Here is an 18971-nt window from a genome sequence, read left to right on the forward strand (position 1 = left end):
AGCACGTGTTGCTTTCTCTGGAGGTATCCTAGCAATATTATTCTACAGAGAACTTGGGGTAGTAGGAATACAATGCTAGAGATTCCGTAGAAAGGGTGAGTCTAAATATTAGAGTCGTCGTCTCTTTGGATCGGTTCTCGGGTAGAGGCAGTTTCTTGGTTCTTGAGTGACCAGCTATATGTGAAATGATAACCGTTGTATAAAGTTGTATCGACTTAATATACTTCGTAGGTATATCTAAGTATGGAAGAAAAGATTATATTAACTCTTCATTAAATCGATAAGTGTTGAACAGCCAACTCAACAGATGATCATGTCTCAGCAATCGCTCCAACCATAACATAAACCCATGTTCGCTATCTCCCGCAATGCACCAGGCTCCTGAACCTAACCAGCCCAAAAGTCCAAAGAGAAAGAAAGCTCATCGACTCATAAGCGTCCAATGGTCGTAGCTGGAACCAAAGCAATGCTGCTAAGACGAGATAAGACAGAAAAAATTACAATATCTCCAGATCCTCGAACTCGACCACCAACCCTTCGTTCGCTGATGCCGCCGCCGATCCGGCCACCCCCGGGCCATTTGCCATCGCCCACATCGTCCCGGTGCGAGGCAGACTATGCGGGCGACTGGCATAGACGCCCACGTGGACGAACTTGTCTTCTACCCCGTAGAAGAACCATGTTACTTCCCGCAGCTTCTTCCACGTGCTGCTCACGGCTGCCGGGCTCGCTGCATACGGCACCGCGGATGGATCCTGGTACCATATCCAGAGCGAATGTCCGACTCGCTCCAATTTGATGCGTAACGAATGCATGGCCGATGGACCGCGATCGGGGATCGACAGTGGTGAGAGACACCAGTCCGCGCCGTCGGAGGTTGCGCTTACCGATGATGCGTTCATCGTGCCCGAACTGAACTCCATCCCGGCCTTGACCCATTTACAGGGTCGTAACGGTTGAGGGTACCCGGGGCGGCCCGATCGTGGAGTACTGTCTGGCGAGAATGATTGCGGCGCAGCTCCGGCAAAGATCACCAGACCACCCTGGTCCCATTCCATTTCCCAGTCGGCCGTGACAGTGACCTCGGCAACTACAAATGGGCTCCGCAAGGATGTAAACACGATAGGAGCCGTTGCAGTATCCCGATTCGGTGGCTTACGCCAAAGGTCCGTATTAGGGCCGGCGGTGAGGGTGAAGTATTCCATGCATGGCGGTAGCGAAAATGTCGAGGGCAGATTCAGCGCCGTAAAAGACGAACTGCTGGGGGGCATTTTCCTTATCTCCTCTCGATTCCTTCGACCACTGGAGTAACCACTAAAAGACGTCCCCTGGTTCGTTGCGCGAATCTTCCGTGCTACCGTGATGACACTAAGTAGGCGAGTCACTCAAGGGCCCTCTTATCCTTACTTTAGGTTTGCACTTAGAACTTTGGGCAGACAGCTCGTGGGAGGGTAATGAGCGATGCCCGGCTGAGGTGGAGGGATGGAAGATGAAAGAGAAAAGAAGCGTGCGGTGTGGGCAAGATTCAGTTCCGATTCCACCTTGAAGCAAGGGATTCCCGACCTCTTGACGACGTGCTCAACGTCAACCTGCCGTTCTGGGCCCTGAGAAAAAGAAAGGTGAAGGCAGGGAAAAGGAGTCGGTAATCAATAAGCTAGTAGCAAACCAAGCCTGGTCCGGGCGCCCAAGTAGTGTCTGGGGGGAAAAAGCAAAAACACAAATGATTGAAAACCGCTAGACTATGTCAGGGTCAGTTGAAAAGAGTCCTTTAAAAAAAAGGAGATGCCCGGAGGGGGGGTTGGTAAGGCGAGGATGGGAGACGTACAGTTAGCTGGCTGTGCGCTGAGACACGCACGAACAGTACCAGAACAAAGACTTATAGCCAGTCCAACGCGACTGGCGGTGATCTGACAACATCCCAGCTAAAGAAACCAGCCCGTGGCGATGCCACCTGAAGGACCGCTTTATAGAAGAGTCAGGTCAGGGAACCAGCGAGCTGGCCCCAGGGTGATGGTCTGGGCAGAAAGAGCGATGTCCAACCAGACGAACCACGGCGCTGGAACAGGCGATCATTGCTCGACAGTATCCAGGAACCTGGGTAGCACGGCGACCCGTGCTTGCATCTTCCTTCCTTTCTTTGCTTTTCTGTGCCGTTCTCTTCTTCTGGTTGCCCTTCGCTTTTCGCTTTTTCCTTATTTACTTTTCTTCTTCTTTGCTTTCCCCTGCCTAGTGCATAGCGAAGGAGTTCCCGTCTTTGCAGGTTTGCTAATCCAGCCTGGGCTCTGGAACTCGCCGTCCAATGCAGACCAGTTCAGGAGTGGCGGGTCATCCTGCAGCTTTGGGAGACAAACAGCTTTTGGGGAGGACCACGCAAGTCTGAGTTGTGGGATGGAGGGTCGCCTTGTTCAGGGCAGCTGAATGTCCAGCTCCCATCTGCACGAAATTTCCAAAGCCCAAGCGGGTCGGGGATTGGCTGTCAGAATTGGAGGGGGAGGATGTCGTGGAAGAGCTGAAGCCGAAGTGGAGGGAAAGTTGGGTTGTGCGAACGAGAAGGATTTATTAAGACGGGCAATTTGTTGCCACATCCACTCGGAGGCCACGATGGTCAGCAACCACCGCTCATCTTATCTACTTGCTTTCTCTTCTTCCCGTCTTCCATGGCCAGTCAGCTGTGATTCTATTTTGGCCTGCCTACTGCCGTCCGGGAGGCATACGCATGTGGCCCTTTCGGGTTGCGGGTGGTTGTGCACACCATCGCGCCCGTACCTCGAAACATTGGTCATGGATCAAAAGGGCTGCATCGCTGTCGCCTAGTGCACCATCCTATGTATGAACATCCCCGAGGCCTGAAGAACTGCGGCCAGAAATTAAATGGTTGAATATGCTTACCTGCAGGTGCAGGGTGTTCTTGGTTTCCGAAGTCAGCACACCGTCATTGGCCTTATTCGGGGCTAAGGCATGGTGACTTGGAAAATCCCCGTCGAACTATGACTTGTCACGATCCGAGGCGCCTGGGCAAAAAAGGCGTGATTCTCTTGACGAGGCTGTTAGCTTATTGTCTATACCCTCTCCGAAGGCTAGCTTTATAATTCCACCTGCCACTGTTTGGGCAACCAACGGTGTTGGCAGGCGCCCAACTTGAAGATAAAAGCGCTAGATCTCCGCCCTGTCTGGCCGCTTGATGCTGCTCTGGAATGTGGATGGATTATGCTGTCTGCAGTTTATCCTTCGCACCCGGTGAGCTTTTCTGGAAAGCCACGGACTTATCCCAGTTATACAGATCGACCGGTATTGCAATGTGCTTGTGATTACAGACGTGCTTTTTCCAAGCCGATAAAACTAAAAGCCGGACGGGATATCAATATGGACCTTGGATGTTCTTTTTAGACTCGCCTAATTTCTGGATTAAAATAACTACCAAGTAGGCATATCAACTAGTCGTCGCTGCTCCTGCTCACCCTTGATCTACTACTAGATATTCAAGGGAATCTTGAGCTATCCAGAGCAGAGATTGGAGGCGCACTCAAACTAAGATCAAAGCGGGAATCTCAGACGTTTAAGCATCTCTTACACACTCGGCAGACTTTGCACATTCTCCTGGCATATACAATCAACTGCAGCGACATTCCAAATGCAATATGCGATCACAATGTTCCGGACTGATATATATGCATGGATCGGCGGGATGTGTGAGGATATAACATGGGTCCAATACTTTTTTGTGACTGATTCAAGCCAGACTGCAGCACACCCTGCAGAGAACCTTGTAGTATTCAAGCATGGTCAAATAGTACATTGTTGCTTATTGAAGTATATACTCTGATGATCACCTCAACTACATGGTACTCCTGACACTACACTGCTACCGAATATCATATGACAGTACATATTAGTATTGACCAGCTGAGAGTCGGGGATCCTACCCAACCAAACCAAATCAATTACACTACATAGCAACATTTTCGATGACTTCCCACAGCAAGTAAAGATGTATTCAAAACCAAAATAATCAACCGACGAAACCGATATCCACCACCGTAACTATCAATGTAAATACTAAATATGTATAAACCCCCAACCCAACTACGGTACCCCACACCCCACCACCACGCAAAACCCGGGTGCAGTTTAGTCTAGCACTACTAACCAAGCAACTGGCGTCATCATCCCTCCAATACTCTCCACCCATCATCCATCCAATACTTCCAATCCCGACATACAGTACTCCCTCCCATCATACTATCTTTCACCACCTTTCACCATCTCAACATATAACTGCTCATACTCACTTCTTTCTTTCCCCCGCCACCACCAAGGTAATAATAAAACCAAAGCAAGAGAAAATGGTCTGCGCCAAATGCCAAAAGAAACTCAAACAAACGGAGCTCGCCACTCCCGGCGTGAAACGCAAAACAGAAATGTACTATGGCTCACCAGCCACAACGCTCGGTGGTAGTAGTAGCAGCAGCAGTGGCAGTGGTGCTGGCGCTGGTGCTGCTGGAGGGAAAGCCAAGTCTAGTACGTTGGGGAGTACGGGGATTGGGAAGGTATGTATCATCTATTTTATTCCTTATTTCTTATGACTACTACTATTATTGCTACTACTTATACACCGTGTTGACGATGCTAATATTGTATAGAGCAAACTCCTCAGCTCCAAGGCCAAGAATCCCTACGCGGCGTATGCTTCCTCCTGTGAGGTTTGCAAAACCAAGACAGAGCAGGGAAGGAAGTATTGTCAGCGGTGTGCGTATCAGAAGAATGGTTCGTTTTCTTTCTTTTCACATTACTATTGAAGGATGATTTGGCTAACGCCGTATAGCGTGTCCGATGTGTGGGAAGGGGTTGACGGGGAGTTCGTCGAAGAATCAGCCTGCGATTACGGGGCAGAAGTTCAACTTGAAGTAGCCATCAGTCATTCTTTTCTGCATTTAAGATACCTACTTATGTCTATTGCCACTATAACTGGGAAGAATTCTGCATGGCGTTCGGTTGATTCGGGATAGTCTTAGGAACAAGAAAGGTCTTCATTGCGAATAGAAAGCGAAAAGAAAACAATAAAAGCTAGTTATACATGACCGACGAGATGATATATGCAAGACTCAGACCTGCTGTACTACCAACCAAGGGCACAAAACCCCCTCGGGGAAAGAAACAAGTCCGCACAACGACAACTATCCATATCCATACACTACTACTCCATCACACCTAAGAAACATCGGCTTACCGATCGGCCAGCATGTTCTTGACGCTGGCGTAGTACTGCGGCTTCACGAACTTCGAAATCTCGTCCTTCGACAGCCACTTGAAGTCGGTCAGGTTCTGAGCGTTTCCGGAAAGGTCGGCCTGGCCGGCCATGATGCGCGACTTCATGAAGAAGACCTTCTCGCCTGCGGGGCCGGTTGCCAGCTTGCTCGGGTTGCGGAAGTTGTAGACGTAGTGGCCCACGGGGTGGTAGCCGACCATCCAGGTGTTCATGTTGACACCGGCGGCTTGCTCGAGGGTACGTTCGGCAGCCTGTTGACAGATAGCGTTAGCGCTCACTGCCGCTGCTGAAACACTGAGCAGAGTCAGCGGAACTTACCTGACGAAGAGTCTCTTCAGCCACGATGGGGGAGCTGGGGAACGTCCAGAAACCATCCTTGGACTGCACAAGGAGATAAAGAGTCCTCTGCAGTGCCCGGTTGAGGCTTCTCTGATCGTTCTTCTGGTCCGCCTCCGTCACCCGGGGGAAAGGTCTCGGAATCTCTTCCTTCTTGCTAGTATCCTGGGAAGTGGCATTGACCGTCGACTCCGCATCCTGCACAAGCATCTCCACCTGGTGGGCCGGGTCCGACTCGACGGCTCCAACGAGGAGTTCATCGTTCCATGCCTCCTTCGAGTACGGGTTGTACTTGCCGATGTCGCGTGCGGGGGTCTGACGCTCGCGGATCTTGCGCTTCCAGTCCTCGTCAGCGGGCGTTCCACGCTTGAAGTAGAAGTATTTTGTGAAAGGTAGCTGGAGACGCTCGTTCAATCGCTTCTGGTAGAAATAGTACGCCTTCTCGAAGTCGGTAAGGTCGCGGGTGATTTGAGGAGGACGGGAGAGGACCACGCCGGCCTTGATGGTATGGGTGGGCTTCACGACGGGGAAGGCTGATGCGGCGGTGGAGGGAGTTTCTGTGGAAGCCTGTGTAGAGGCCGTGGCGTAACTGCGGCGGACAAGCGTCTCTTGACAGCTTCTGCACACTCTGGGATCGGAGATCGCAGGCCCTGGAGCAGTCAGTACGGACACGCATTGGATTTGAATTTCAGATCGGCAAGCACATACGCAAAAGCGACGCTACGCGCCTGGCACCATTGGACCCTGACGACATCTCCAAATGTGTTGGTTATATGCTGGGGTACTTGTCAACAGGTCCGGAGGCCGACGATATAGCGAGAAAAGTTGGCGGTCACCTGCGAGGGAGCGTCGGGACGGAGCTAGTCCCGACCGGGCTAGTATGTCATGTGACCCATCATTCCGCTTGGTTTAAAAGTTCTGCAGTGCGGCCCAGTTCTGTTCTTTTCTTCTCTACGGCACCTTTCCTTATCATCACTGCGTTGAGTAACCACGACCAGTCGATCATTTTCCGGTGCTCAGAGCGGTTTTTGCGGCCATTTTTCGCTAGCGGTACCTTCTCAAATCAAGGCGTACTGTTAGATAGACGCTGCATACATTCATCCATACGGCTTCGCCTATGGAGACTGTAGCTGTTGCTATTTAATCAAGCAAACTAGGTATTCTGGTATCTAGGAGCTACTTTTATCGTAATCATGGAGTGTAGTGAGTGGTCAACGCTCATTGGGCATGTTGGCTGGCTTTTAAGAGGACCTAGCCAATGTGGCATACCCTCTCATTCGTACCGAAGACGCGCAATTTGTTTCCATAAATCTCCCAGAATTGCGCGCCTAAGCGTGGAATCAATCGGCCCTCGTCGGCTTTCTTCCGTGTCTCAGGAGAGTCGTGGGGTGTCAAGGATATTCTGGTTACCTCGCCAGCGTCCTTGCCGCCATTGTCTTGGACAACTTTTTCAACTTCAATAGAGCCGAACATAATACGGACGTTGTTCGACTTGGGACCTCTAGGTAGGACGACAGTAGCCTCGAAGTCGCCGATGACCTGCTTCGTGGGCTCCTTGGCCTTTTCACTGGGTTGACGCGTCTCTGGAACTGTTGGCGGAATTCCAGAAGTTCCCCTGTCTCGGAGCTGAGCAGAAAGTTTTATGAAGACCTGAGCAGTGAGCAAACTATCAAAGCCGGCTTCGTGATCAATGGCCCGCGTATTGTACTTGGTAAACTGAGGGTGTATACCTGATCGATATTAGTGAGGAACGACAACATAGCTATTGACTTACTTATTGCTGGTGTTGGCTGTGCAGCGAGGCTGTCATTGATTTCCTGTAGGGAAGACCTGGGATTAATGGAGCCACAATTGTGGGTAGCCATATACTTCGTATCCATCAACACCGGGAACATTTTGTGAGCCATGGCTTGGAAATCCTCCACACGGTCCGGGAGAGGCCCAAAGAAGCACCGGCAAAAGTAAATCAGGTCCGTGAAGAGATTGTGGCCCACCAGAATAGGTCTATTCTTCTGCAAACGCTGCTTCACCCTCCGCGAGAAGTCCTGAAGGGAACTTTGGGGGTTCTCCTTCGAAGACGACATCAAATTGATGAAGCAGAAAGGCTCGAGGTTGGTCAGATCGCCCCCAGCTAGCGCCTCCGCGATCCATCTGAATCCAGTCTGTTTCCAGATCCTTTCTTGTACCCATTTCACCCTCTGATCGCGAACGGCCTTCTCGCGCTGTTCGTCGTAGTCAATTATCTGTATAAATCCTGGCCTACTGACAGTCACCAAATTCGGATACTCCACTTCGATGAGCTGATGAACAAGCCTCTTTTGAAACCTATTGAGGTCTGTCGGCATAGATTTGGGGTGATTGGGTGGAGCAGGTCCATTAATAGGTCTAGGTGGCGGGATATTAAGGTGATTCTCCCGGGCCTGCTATCACGGTCAGAAAAGCAGTACTAAATGTGACCGAATTTAATACTTTACCAAGCGCCAGCCAATCATCTACAAGACGGCGAGCATCCTTTAGAAAGGCTATAGACTCATGCTCATGGTCCGCGACATCCAGGGAGCTGCGTGCTGTCGTGCGTTCATTTCTCTGCATGACTCTGGCCATTATTCGACTTTCCTCATCTCTCGACAAGTAGGTGACGCCATTCTTGTACAGGTCTTCCATGCTAAACTTGTTCTCCAGGAGGAACTCGACGGCTAAGTAGATCGTATTAGGTTAACGGGATGCGGGCAGCTTTGAAACGAGCATACCACTGCTTTGGAAGGAACAGTTTCGGTCTAAATCCAGCTTCCGATCGATGATTGGGCTCAAGTATAGATTATACGGCTTCAAGGTGTACGTTTCTGCGATTGCGCTATTAACACATCAACCTGGAGTGGTGGACATGTGTGTCTAACCTGTCTCCGGGTCCTCATGGCAGATAGTCAGGCCAACTTGTAGTATTTGGTATTGATCAGCGGAATTCTTGACTTCTTCATAGCGCTCTTGCAAGGTGCTTCTGCTCTTGGGAGAAGGTCCGAGGCCTTTGGCGATGCCAGAGAATTCAAAGTCTATAGATACGAAACAACAGGATGCCAGGTCATCCAATACTCTGGGCAGGTGGTAGAAGAATGTTTGGGCGGATATATCCATGGTTTTCGGCAGTTCAACGATGCAGTAGCACCGTTCAAAGGAGAGTCAGCTATATATAAAACTTGAAGAGTGGAAGTAAGGCAGATACAAGGGATGCGTATCTGGCTATTGTGTTAATGAATAGGTGAATCAGGACGGAGTAGTAGATAGTGGATCAGCCTAAACAAAGAATACTGTGAGATCCCCAGTCAGAAGCTTGTCATAAAGAGTCGGAAGATTCTAGACCTGGTTGCACTGCAATACCAGAGAAGGAACAGCCGAAACACAAGCAACGAATTCCAGCAAGATTCATGAATGGATGAATGATGGAGAGGGGAAGATTGTCACTGGATTCCCGCGACTGGAGCTGTGCCTGGAGGCCTCAGGCGCAGAGAGTCTATTTTGGGGAGTTTCCGACAGCGGCGTCCCGTGACATCAGACCCCAGACTCTCGGCCAGCGAAACGCATGAGCCGAGGTGATGCTGAAACTCCTCCAGTCCAAGCATTGTTCTTAGCCCAACTTAGTGTCACGCTGTTCCCTCTACCGTCCCAACCACCCAGAGCTCCAATTCGATCGCATCCATTTATCCCTCGTGCAATTTCTGCCTTTATTGATAGCCGCGCACGTTCCATTCGATTTCCCTTCTTTGATTCCTCTTTCCGATCCGTCGCATTTTCCGCTGGCGGTGAACAATGGCCGACGATAGTTCCTACATGTCGGCGTCCCAGTCGCAACTCCTCTCCTCGTCCACATCTTCATTGTCTCCCTCCAAGCTTTGCTCAAAAACATATAAGAAGGCGTCAAATCTCTATCTGACACTACGGTTACAAGAAGCACTTTCAGCCCTTGAGCCTGCGATTACGGTGGTCAGGGGAGCCGACGAGCAGTTCGTCAATGGCGATGATTCCGTCGCGCCCGTTGCTTCAGCCCAGCCGACCTGGCGGATTAAAGTGTGGAATCTGTACATTACACTCCTGAGCCAAATCATTGAATTGGGTCCTGAAGAAGGCAAGAAGCTGTTTGGGCAGAAAGAATGGAAGGCCATCTCGACCACTGTTCGCGATGGTGAGATCTGGGAGACCGTTGTACGCACGGGGTATAGAGGCTTGGAGGGATCAGTGGATGCAGAAGTCGTATATAACCTGTCAGTTATCACGTCGGATTCCCAGCTACTTTTCATTACTGACAATCGTCGTTTACCGCAGAGCAACTCTCCTGTTGAAACACTCGCCTTCACAGAAACTCAATCAACAACGGCTTGAAACATACCTATCGTCTTATGGACAACCCAATCTGGACATATCAGACCATCTGACTAGTGGCTCATCTACACCGCGGGCAAATGGTGGTACGGATACCCCGAAAGACCTGGCTGCTAGGGTGAGAATAATCGAGCTGTTCACCCTACATGTTCTTCCCGCAAATGAAGAGTGGGAGTATGCGCAGGAGTTCATCAACCTGAGTGAAGTTCTCGATGAGGACCGGAAGGAGCTATTTCTGCAGACGCTAGAAGGCCTGAAAGAAGAGAAACAGCAAGGGGAGCTGCGCGCCGCTGCCCTCCAGCGGGAGAAGGATGCCGAGCTGGAAAGACAAGCGCGAGAGGCAGAGCGCCGCAGGGTAGAGGAAGCCGAGGCTGCTGAACGTGCGCAGAAAGGACATGGACGCAGCGGTAGTGAGGTGGATTACGGGATTGAGAAGACCTATCCCAATGGCAGCATAAAGGGCAAAGGGAGGTTCGCAGAGAAGCAATCCAGCAAACCAGGTACCTCCGCAGGTCGGACGGCCTTCTCACCTCCTGGCTCCAAGAATATCAAAAAGACCGAGAAGCCCGAGGCGCGGGCCAAGCAATCACGAGCACTGATCAACGTGGTGCGCAATATCCTAAAATACGTCAGCAAGAGCATCGCAGGCAACCCATTATCATTCGCGCGGACGCTTCTGTTCATGCTCGGTATCATAGCCGCATTAAGCCGACAAGACGTGCGGGAGCGCATCCGGAGGATAACAGGCTCCGGTTGGCAGAAAATCAAGGGTACTGTCGGGATGGGAGTGAAAGTGAGCTACATTTGATGAGCAATGAATTCCGCCCTTTTTCCCTTGTCTATATGCCTTTCTAGATATCAAACGCCAAGGACTTGTCATTTCTCCTTGCTCGACTGCGTGATTGGGGCACGCGGGTTGCCTTTATGTTATATACGGTTCCATTTCTATGTAAACTCTATGTGCTGAATGCTTGTCTATGCTTAATTACGATTATTTATTACCTTCCTGGGACAAATTCACACCGGCCCCTTTGCTTTTACTCTCCAGATCCGTCCCGCACGCAGCTTCAGACACTGGACTGTCCATCTTCTCCCCATCGTCATTTGCGTTTCCCTCTCCACCACACTCCACATCACTCACACTAGCACTCTTCCTTTCAACCCGCCGATGCCACCACTTGAACATATGCACAAAAAAATGCGCCACACAAATCTGCTCCGTGGTATATAGCAGCACAGGCACAGATGTCTTCGACTTGATATACAGACTCAACGGGCCCCACATGGCATAGAGCAGCGGAATCCCCAGCGCAGTACTCTTCGCCGGACCACAGAAGCACACGGCAATAGTCTCCTGAGGGTTCAATTGCTGGAAGGGATAGAATGTCTTCCCTTTCACCGTGAACGACACACCAGAGATGATCCTCGGCGGGCGAGAACAATAAAAGCAAACAGCCGTAAGGAACATATACAGCGCAATATTGAACAGAACCACGAAGACGATACTCGAAGCGGAAAGAGTCTGGAGCGCTCCTGTCGCGAAACAAGAAGAGAAGGTAGACCTATACATCACCAGTTAGCCAACTATTACTGTCTTTAGAACTATGCGTGTCAAATCAAGCAACTTACCAAACCAACAGAATCAAGCACGCAGTGCTAATCTTCGCAATGCGATACTTGGCCAACACCTTGCCCACAATATCCGGCCAAACCCAACGTATCAACTGACCCACCACCAACGGCAACAACACCGCCAGACCCAACTGCTTAAACACATCGCGATACATACTGGAGAGATCCCCATCCCCGGTTCTCCAGACATCAAACTCCTCCGACTTCGGCAGCAAAGTCACCGTCCATCCAGCGGTGATAAACGGGCCCAAGAAATTAGCAATAATGACCTCCACCAGCGCTGCGGCATCATCACCGCCCGCCGAGCGAGTCATGACAACATTCGAAGCAATAGTGGTAGGAATGCAAGCCAGGAAGATATACCCAGCCAGCAGAGCGCGATCGATATGTTCATCTGGGTCACCGGCCAAGATAATATGCACGATAGCGAGAATGAAAGCCGGGATAACGAGGAATGATAGACCCTGGACAAGAACATGCAGTCGCCAATTAAGGAGGTGGATGATAAGCTTTTCTCGAGGCACGCTGAGCCCGGAGATCAGGAAAATGAGGGCCATTGCGCCATAGAGAATGCTATACTCGGAGCGGATGATGCCGCCGCTCTTGGCGACGTTGGGGAAATAGTAGGCCAAGACGCAGGCGACTCCGATGCCGATGAGGAGCCATTGGTGGAGGATAAAAAGGGCGATAGTCTTGAGGGTTCGTGTTATGCCCCTGGTGGATGTGGGGTCATGGTTGGATATGGACATTGCTGCTGATGCTGCTCAGCTCATACGGGATGAATATCGGGAACAGGAAATTTTCATATCTTGGCTTCAACGTTAGAAAAGCGATCCCAAATCTCTAAAAGAATAAACCAAATCAAGAAATTCCACATACCAACATTGTCGCATGGTGGAATGTTGAAAAAGAAGGGTAAAAAAAAGAGCCTAGCACTCGGATCATGTCCGAGCTGGGGGGCTGATAAACTGATAGGCTGAACGATTGTCCATTTTATCGGTTGCTTGACGCGATCCGGGGTTTGGACCACAACTATCAGTAGTGCGGTGCAGCGTAAGAAATAAAAGGGACTGAAAGTATTCAATTAATATTTATACAATTATTAGCGATAATGAGGAAACACGACATCTGAATTAGCGAAATCGATACATCCTGAAGGGGACTCGAATCATAGTGGGGTTTTCCCATAGGCTTATTGGGATTAAAGATATCGGTTCATCCTTGGCATCGGTTTCCACAGTTGTCGGTCACGCTACTACTATTCGTCTACACCAACAGATCTATAGGAAATGTTTATACTTATGATGAGTCTCTTATAGTTGCTATTGGGGTATATTCCCGATAGAATACTAGTAAATTATACCTCAGGCTCTATCCAGATAAGGCTGCATATTACTATGTCCCGCACTCTTACATACTTAGTCTTAAATCCAAGACTCAGATCGGAGAAGATTGGATTCCATTTATACTACTACATGAAACGTGAGCTGAGAGTATGTGACCAAGCCCTTCCTACTCCGACACTGCACGTACATGTCTCTCCGATGGACAAACCCACACCACCATTAACAGGCATAAGATATGGAGCCATGGCTGGAATCACATACCAAGACAAGAAAGAACATGATAGGGACTATACAGGAAGACCCTCCGCACTACTTAGGGTAGCATAGAGCGATGAATAATCAAAATAACAGAGATCATATGCTAATTAACTAAAACCAACAACAATCTACTGACTAACCGTCCAGTTATACTTTGACATGTGAAGATCTGGGGGAGCGATCGCTTTCCCTTGTTTTTAGTATTTTTATCTTATCGGTATGTCCCCTCTTCTTCTTTATCATTTTTTTATTTTTGGTCATTTATTTTCGTCTATTTTGGGACATGTACTATACCAAGGAATACATATCTCCTCGCAGTTCGAAGATTTCTTATGTTCTTTTTTCATAAGTTTGTTTCTCTTAATAATCTCGTTATGTATGCTCGGAAGAATGACCTCCGGGGGGCGTGGGTAAATCATGAACCGTGGGGTAAACCTTCAGGAGAGGGGAACATGCATAATCCCGTGACTTGCAAAAAAGGAAGCAACGAAAAGGTAATATACTAGCTGAAAAGGGGAAAATCCCTGGGGGTCACAAGATGAGAGGCATAGTTCTTTCTTTTGTTTTTCCTTTTATCATATTCAGACTGTAATTATTATCCATCCCACACAGGATGAACATTTCCTTGCTATTAACCACTGTCGGCACTGACGGACGGAGAAAGGACCTCGGCTGAAGAACGACCCCAGGCTTGGCCCGGAATTACCCGTGGAAATTATAGGACTGGTGCACCAACTTCCTATCCCCCACACTTTAGGGTCACGGTCTTGTCTCGGGGGTAAAGAAAGCCATGTCACAAGCTAAGGCTTTCTATGTAGGTGAGTAGGTAGCTACTGCTGCTTACGACTGGCAGATGACGACGATATGCTGGAAACCAAGCCATTAGGGAACTCTCCAGCATGTGAAGAGTCCGGTCTTACCTGACATTTGGGAACCATGATCTCTGGTTCCGGCTTACCATTGGCACTCTGAGTTCACTTTTGGCCACGCCACCTTTGGGCCACAAGGACTGGAAGTGCCAATCTGCGCGCCGTTATTCGGAATGACTTTGTGCAGCTCCCGATGCCTCGGGGTGAGGTAGAATAAGTTCAGTAGACACGAGCAGCTTAACCACCACCGGGGAGATGGCAGCCGTAAGGGTATAAGTGATGGGATGTCCCCCACGTTAAGGGAAATTGTAAATCGTGGAGAGTCCAGAATCCAATCACTTGACTAGTTTCTTTTCCTTCCGTTGACCCTGTCCTAAGTTATTATTCAAGACGTTCGGTTGTTGGTCTACTGTGCGAAGACGGCGGCATTGCTTCCGCTCGTCCAGAGAAGCTTCCTCCGCTTCCCCGTCATAGCTCCCTCCACGCCCGGTACGCCTGGGCTAAAATCAATCCAAAGCGACAGCAAAAGCCGCCACTGGAGCCGAGCCCGTCTGAGATCCTCATTGCCGAGAACGGCCTTGCGAATGTTTGGGATCTTCCAGCTAAGCCGCTAATCAAGTGACTCCCTCACTCGCCGATTTAAATACCCTGGGTGGGCAGAGCCGAGGGACGTAGTTATACTTCCGTATCTCCCCGTATTTTTGGGCCTTCCTGTGAACCTCCGAGATCGTCCCCGTCCTTTCTTTTAATTAAAAAATAATAAAGATCCCTGGACTCCGGATCGCTGGCGATTCACTCTTGATCTTTCTCTCCTCTTTTCCCCCCTTTTGTCAAAGTACTTTCGCTGCAAGCGATCGCCTGGGAGCTTGTCCTACTGCGTTGCCGGCTATAGCTCTTGCAGAAGAGCTTCTTACCAATTGACGGAGAAAACAACATCTCTGCACAATTAGCAATTGTTCACAATGTCCGCAAAAACTGTACAAGGCCGCAATGGCAAGAAGCCAGCCTCCCCGGCTGTCAATCTCATCGGTAAGCAAACCCTCCCAGCGCATTGAGTAAGTACTGTACTAACTTGCGATTCAGCTGGTGGTGGTGCCGGTATGATGGAAGCGCTTGTGTGTCACCCTCTCGGTATGTACAAATAAATCACTTGACTGTCCCGGGTGAGAACTCCACTGACAGTATATGCCAGACACCATCAAAGTTCGGATGCAGCTCTCTCGCCGGGCCCGCGCACCGGGTGTAAGTGAGCACCATGTGTGAAGCATTGAGTCACTGTTAACCGTCTGATAGGTAAAACCCCGCGGGTTCGTTGCCACTGGTGTTGAGATCGTGAAGAAGGAGACTGCCATGGGTCTATACAAGGGTCTGGGTGCTGTCCTTGGTGGTATCATCCCTAAGATGGCAATCCGGTTCACCTCCTACGAATCATACAAGCAAATGCTTGCTGATAAGGAGACCGGTGCCGTGACCAGCAAAGCCACTTTCCTGGGTAAGTTGCAATCCATTGCCCTTCTTTAGTGGGGTATGTGGAGGCTAACAGGGCTCCTTTCATTTAGCTGGTCTTGCTGCTGGTGTGACCGAAGCCGTGGCAGTGGTCAATCCTATGGAGGTTGTTAAGATTCGTTTGCAAGCACAACATCACAGTCTGGCGGACCCTCTCGATACCCCCAAGTACCGCAGTGCACCACATGCGCTTTTCACCGTGATCAAGGAAGAGGGATTCAGCACTCTGTACCGCGGTGTCTCCCTGACTGCCCTTCGTCAAGGAACCAATCAAGCGGCCAACTTCACAGCCTACACCGAATTGAAGGCTTTCCTCCAGAGAGTTCAGCCCGAGTACAGCAACACACAGCTTCCTTCCTACCAGACAACTTTTATCGGTCTGATCTCCGGTGCTGTCGGACCTTTCTCCAACGCCCCGATCGATACGATCAAGACGAGACTGCAGAAGACCCGCGCTGAGCCCGGTCAATCAGCCGTATCACGTATCATGGTCATCGCGAAGGACATGTTCAAGCAAGAGGGTGCTCGCGCCTTCTACAAGGGTATCACACCCCGTGTGATGAGAGTGGCACCTGGTCAGGCCGTCACGTTCACCGTGTACGAGTTCCTGAAGGGCAAGCTGGAGACCTCCGGGTGGGCTTTCGTTGGTGGAAACTATGAAGAGTAAGTGGCTCCCATTGAAGGGATGGCCACTGTATGTTCTCGAAAGCATTTGATACCATGAGCATGGTGGCGTTTTCGATCGCTGAGTTATCAGTAATCTCCTGTTTATATGTTTGGGGGTATTGGAGAGCCGCCAGGCGAGATCCACGTGGAGTGGGTTGTATATATTATATCCGATTTCCTTGTTCATTTCCTATGTTAGCATACCTCCGTTCTTGGATAGAGTCAAATAAACCATTCAGAGAAGTTCATTGAATTCCGAGGGCGTAGTATAGAGTAGAAGTACGTAGATACAAAACTTCCCACGTAGATAAGAAGGGGGCCGATCGCCCGGGGCAGCAAATTGAGCCCCGCTAGAAGCAAGACACACCGCTTCTGCCCTTCCCCTCCGTCTGTCTCTCCGAAACAACCTTCCAGATAAACCCCTCGACTGCAGGAAGTAGACCGGCCGATAAGTTGCATAACCCGAAACGGCCAGGAGCTACAGCTGAACCTTGATTCACGATGCAGTCCGGAATCTCAGGTACATATCTACAAATCTCGTTCCCCTCGTCTTCCCCTTGTTCCTGACGATTACGACATCCCGCAACCGATCCCCTCGGACATGCCACCTTACAAACCCAAGTTACGCTCAACCCCTGCATTCTTTGCTAACTATGCACAATAGTGTCTGATGAGCTTCACGAAGCCTTCAGGAACTTCGTCTCCGATGAATCCATCTTCTGTCTTCCCGTAACCATCAAGTCGGAAAGCCTGTCGCCCCTTTCCCCGGTTCCTTTCGCCTCTCCAAACGCCTTCTATCCGTCTCTTTCCCAGCTCTCATCCGTCCTTGAACCCAAGACTCCCCTTTACCTCCTCATTCGTCGCCCTGAGAATGGTTCATCCTCCCTTGTGGCTTTGACCTACATTCCTTCCAATGCTGGCGTGCGCGCTAAGACTCTCTTCGCCGCAACCCGCGCCACCTTGGCTAGGGAACTGGGAACGGAGAAGTTCGCTTCCACCATCTTCGCTACGGATGAAGATGAGGTCATTGGTGAGGAGGCATGGAAGGAGCGGGATGCTGAGAAGAAGGGTACCGCGGGCGGTTTCCGACGGGAGGATCTGATGGGTGAGAAGGAGCGGGAGTTGGAGGCTGTGCGGAGAGCCGAAGAGGAGGCTCGCAGCGGCACTCCGAGCAGAGATATTGGTATTGGTGGCACGTTCAACAGGGCAAACCCATTCGGTGGTGCGTCCGTCAAGATGAAAGTGGATGATGAGGTCAAGCAGGCCCTCGAAGGGTTACAGCAGGGAGGCCTGGTTCAGCTGGTACGTCTCTTCATGATCCTGCGATCAATGCACTGGGTTATGTGTCTTTCAATTAAGAATCTAACTTCGATTTGTCTAAATACAGTCCATTGATGTCCCCACGGAGGCGATCAAGGTTGCTGCCGCTGAGTCCGGAGTGGAGGCGAACTCCGTCCAGTCACACATCCCTTCGTCTTCTCCCCGGTACACACTTTACCACTACCCCGACTCCGACGTGGTGATCTTCATCTATACCTGCCCCTCGGGTTCCTCGATCAAGGAGCGTATGCTGTACGCCAGCTCCCGGATGCATGCAATCACTATGGCTGGCGATCAGGGCCTGAAGATTTCAAAGAAGGTAAGAGCTGAAAGCACACGCTCGATTGATTGAAGAGTCCCTAACACAGCACGCAGATCGAGGCCTCCTCGCCTGATGAGATCACGGGCGAAAGGTTGCATGAAGAAGTCCACCCGCCCCAGGACAACGGACCGAGCCGGGGATTTGCGAGACCGAGACGTCCGGGTCGGTAAATCTCCGCGCGTGGGTAGATGATTCGTAATTTCTTGTATATCCCGCTCTATGATCCGCGATAGTATATAGCCCCGGGCACCTGTGACCGAAACACCGCCGGTACAAATCTCCTCTCTTCTGTAGCTGTAGCCGTCTCACACTCAACAACCGTTTATATTCGCCCAAGCCACCCCCATAAGTCCGCAGAGCTCCCTAAGACCAGGAGCATACGATGCAGAGAGCAGACGTTCTCGCCCAAGAGCCCAAACGCGTGGCGAACAAGGAACAAACAACACCCAGCCCGCATCAATGATTTCGAAAACTTTTCTTTTGGTAGAATAAATCCGTCCTCGAACTTCCCAAGTTTATAATCTTCGGGCATCCGTCTCGATCCTTTTCGAGTCGCGTGCACTCAAAGCAATAGAAGGCATCACTGATTCCCTCTCCACCACACACGATGCATTTGTTCTGGTAGTTTCCGAAGGAGCACTCGTCGCAAATGCGGACCAGGGTCGTGGGACGCACGTAGGAGTCGCACACGGGACATTTGCCGTCACACTTATCGCACAAGCGGCCGATAGAGATACCGGGCTGCTTGCGGCACATGACGAGATCGGGGTGATGGCGAGACATGGTGAGATTATGAGATTAGTAGCTCTTTTGTGGAAGTGTTGAGAGGGACGCGACGAGTCTTGAGAAGAACGAGGAAATAACAAGACAAATCTCAGGTCCGGTGTCGAAGAAAGCTGCCGTTATTACGAGCAGTTAACACTTCGTAATGATATAATGTGATATGTCAGCAGCGAGACAGTGGAAGGCAATCGAAGAAGAAGAAGTCTGGGTCGGGGACACACAGAAGAGAGAGGCAGAGAGGGAGGGTGGAACTGGAAGAAACGCTCTTTCGGGGCGGTCTGGTGGTCCGTGCA

At 50.4% G+C, this 18971-nt stretch overlaps 8 protein-coding genes across 8 annotated transcripts; 4 read left to right on the top strand and 4 right to left on the bottom strand.

The window, feature by feature from the left end:
- Positions 1 to 497: 497 nt before the first annotated feature.
- On the bottom strand, positions 498 to 1271 carry AKAW2_30159A (uncharacterized protein; the record flags this gene model as incomplete). The annotated part of the gene is made up of 1 exon (XM_041686641.1): positions 498 to 1271. The coding sequence occupies one exon, from the start codon at positions 1269 to 1271 to the stop codon at positions 498 to 500; it is 774 nt and encodes a 257-aa protein (XP_041540606.1).
- A 3072-nt stretch (positions 1272 to 4343) lies between these two features.
- AKAW2_30160S (cysteine-rich PDZ-binding protein) lies at positions 4344 to 4908 on the top strand (the record flags this gene model as incomplete). Its single annotated transcript, XM_041686642.1, has 3 exons — positions 4344 to 4547; positions 4641 to 4764; positions 4823 to 4908. The coding sequence occupies 3 exons, from the start codon at positions 4344 to 4346 to the stop codon at positions 4906 to 4908; spliced, it is 414 nt and encodes a 137-aa protein (XP_041540607.1).
- A 315-nt stretch (positions 4909 to 5223) lies between these two features.
- MRPL17 (mitochondrial 54S ribosomal protein mL46) lies at positions 5224 to 6356 on the bottom strand (the record flags this gene model as incomplete). The annotated part of the gene is made up of 3 exons (XM_041686643.1): positions 5224 to 5517; positions 5585 to 6252; positions 6311 to 6356. The coding sequence occupies 3 exons, from the start codon at positions 6354 to 6356 to the stop codon at positions 5224 to 5226; spliced, it is 1008 nt and encodes a 335-aa protein (XP_041540608.1).
- Positions 6357 to 6853: 497 nt separating this feature from the next.
- On the bottom strand, positions 6854 to 8734 carry AKAW2_30162A (CAF1 family ribonuclease; the record flags this gene model as incomplete). Its single annotated transcript, XM_041686644.1, has 5 exons — positions 6854 to 7332; positions 7377 to 8022; positions 8072 to 8298; positions 8353 to 8445; positions 8500 to 8734. 5 exons carry the CDS (start codon positions 8732 to 8734, stop codon positions 6854 to 6856), a joined length of 1680 nt encoding a protein of 559 aa, XP_041540609.1.
- A 672-nt stretch (positions 8735 to 9406) lies between these two features.
- On the top strand, positions 9407 to 10784 carry pex26 (the record flags this gene model as incomplete). Its single annotated transcript, XM_041686646.1, has 2 exons — positions 9407 to 9858; positions 9920 to 10784. 2 exons carry the CDS (start codon positions 9407 to 9409, stop codon positions 10782 to 10784), a joined length of 1317 nt encoding a protein of 438 aa, XP_041540610.1.
- Positions 10785 to 10967: 183 nt separating this feature from the next.
- AKAW2_30163A (uncharacterized protein) lies at positions 10968 to 12357 on the bottom strand (the record flags this gene model as incomplete). The annotated part of the gene is made up of 2 exons (XM_041686647.1): positions 10968 to 11538; positions 11606 to 12357. 2 exons carry the CDS (start codon positions 12355 to 12357, stop codon positions 10968 to 10970), a joined length of 1323 nt encoding a protein of 440 aa, XP_041540611.1.
- A 3074-nt stretch (positions 12358 to 15431) lies between these two features.
- On the top strand, positions 15432 to 16254 carry SFC1 (putative succinate:fumarate antiporter (Acr1); the record flags this gene model as incomplete). The annotated part of the gene is made up of 2 exons (XM_041686648.1): positions 15432 to 15573; positions 15641 to 16254. The coding sequence occupies 2 exons, from the start codon at positions 15432 to 15434 to the stop codon at positions 16252 to 16254; spliced, it is 756 nt and encodes a 251-aa protein (XP_041540612.1).
- Positions 16255 to 16754: 500 nt separating this feature from the next.
- On the top strand, positions 16755 to 18065 carry TWF1 (twinfilin; the record flags this gene model as incomplete). The annotated part of the gene is made up of 4 exons (XM_041686649.1): positions 16755 to 16773; positions 16918 to 17555; positions 17641 to 17892; positions 17949 to 18065. The coding sequence occupies 4 exons, from the start codon at positions 16755 to 16757 to the stop codon at positions 18063 to 18065; spliced, it is 1026 nt and encodes a 341-aa protein (XP_041540613.1).
- Positions 18066 to 18971: the final 906 nt, after the last annotated feature.

Source organism: Aspergillus luchuensis, chromosome 3, assembly GCF_016861625.1.
Source record: "Aspergillus luchuensis IFO 4308 DNA, chromosome 3, nearly complete sequence".
Taxonomy (NCBI): domain Eukaryota; kingdom Fungi; phylum Ascomycota; class Eurotiomycetes; order Eurotiales; family Aspergillaceae; genus Aspergillus; species Aspergillus luchuensis.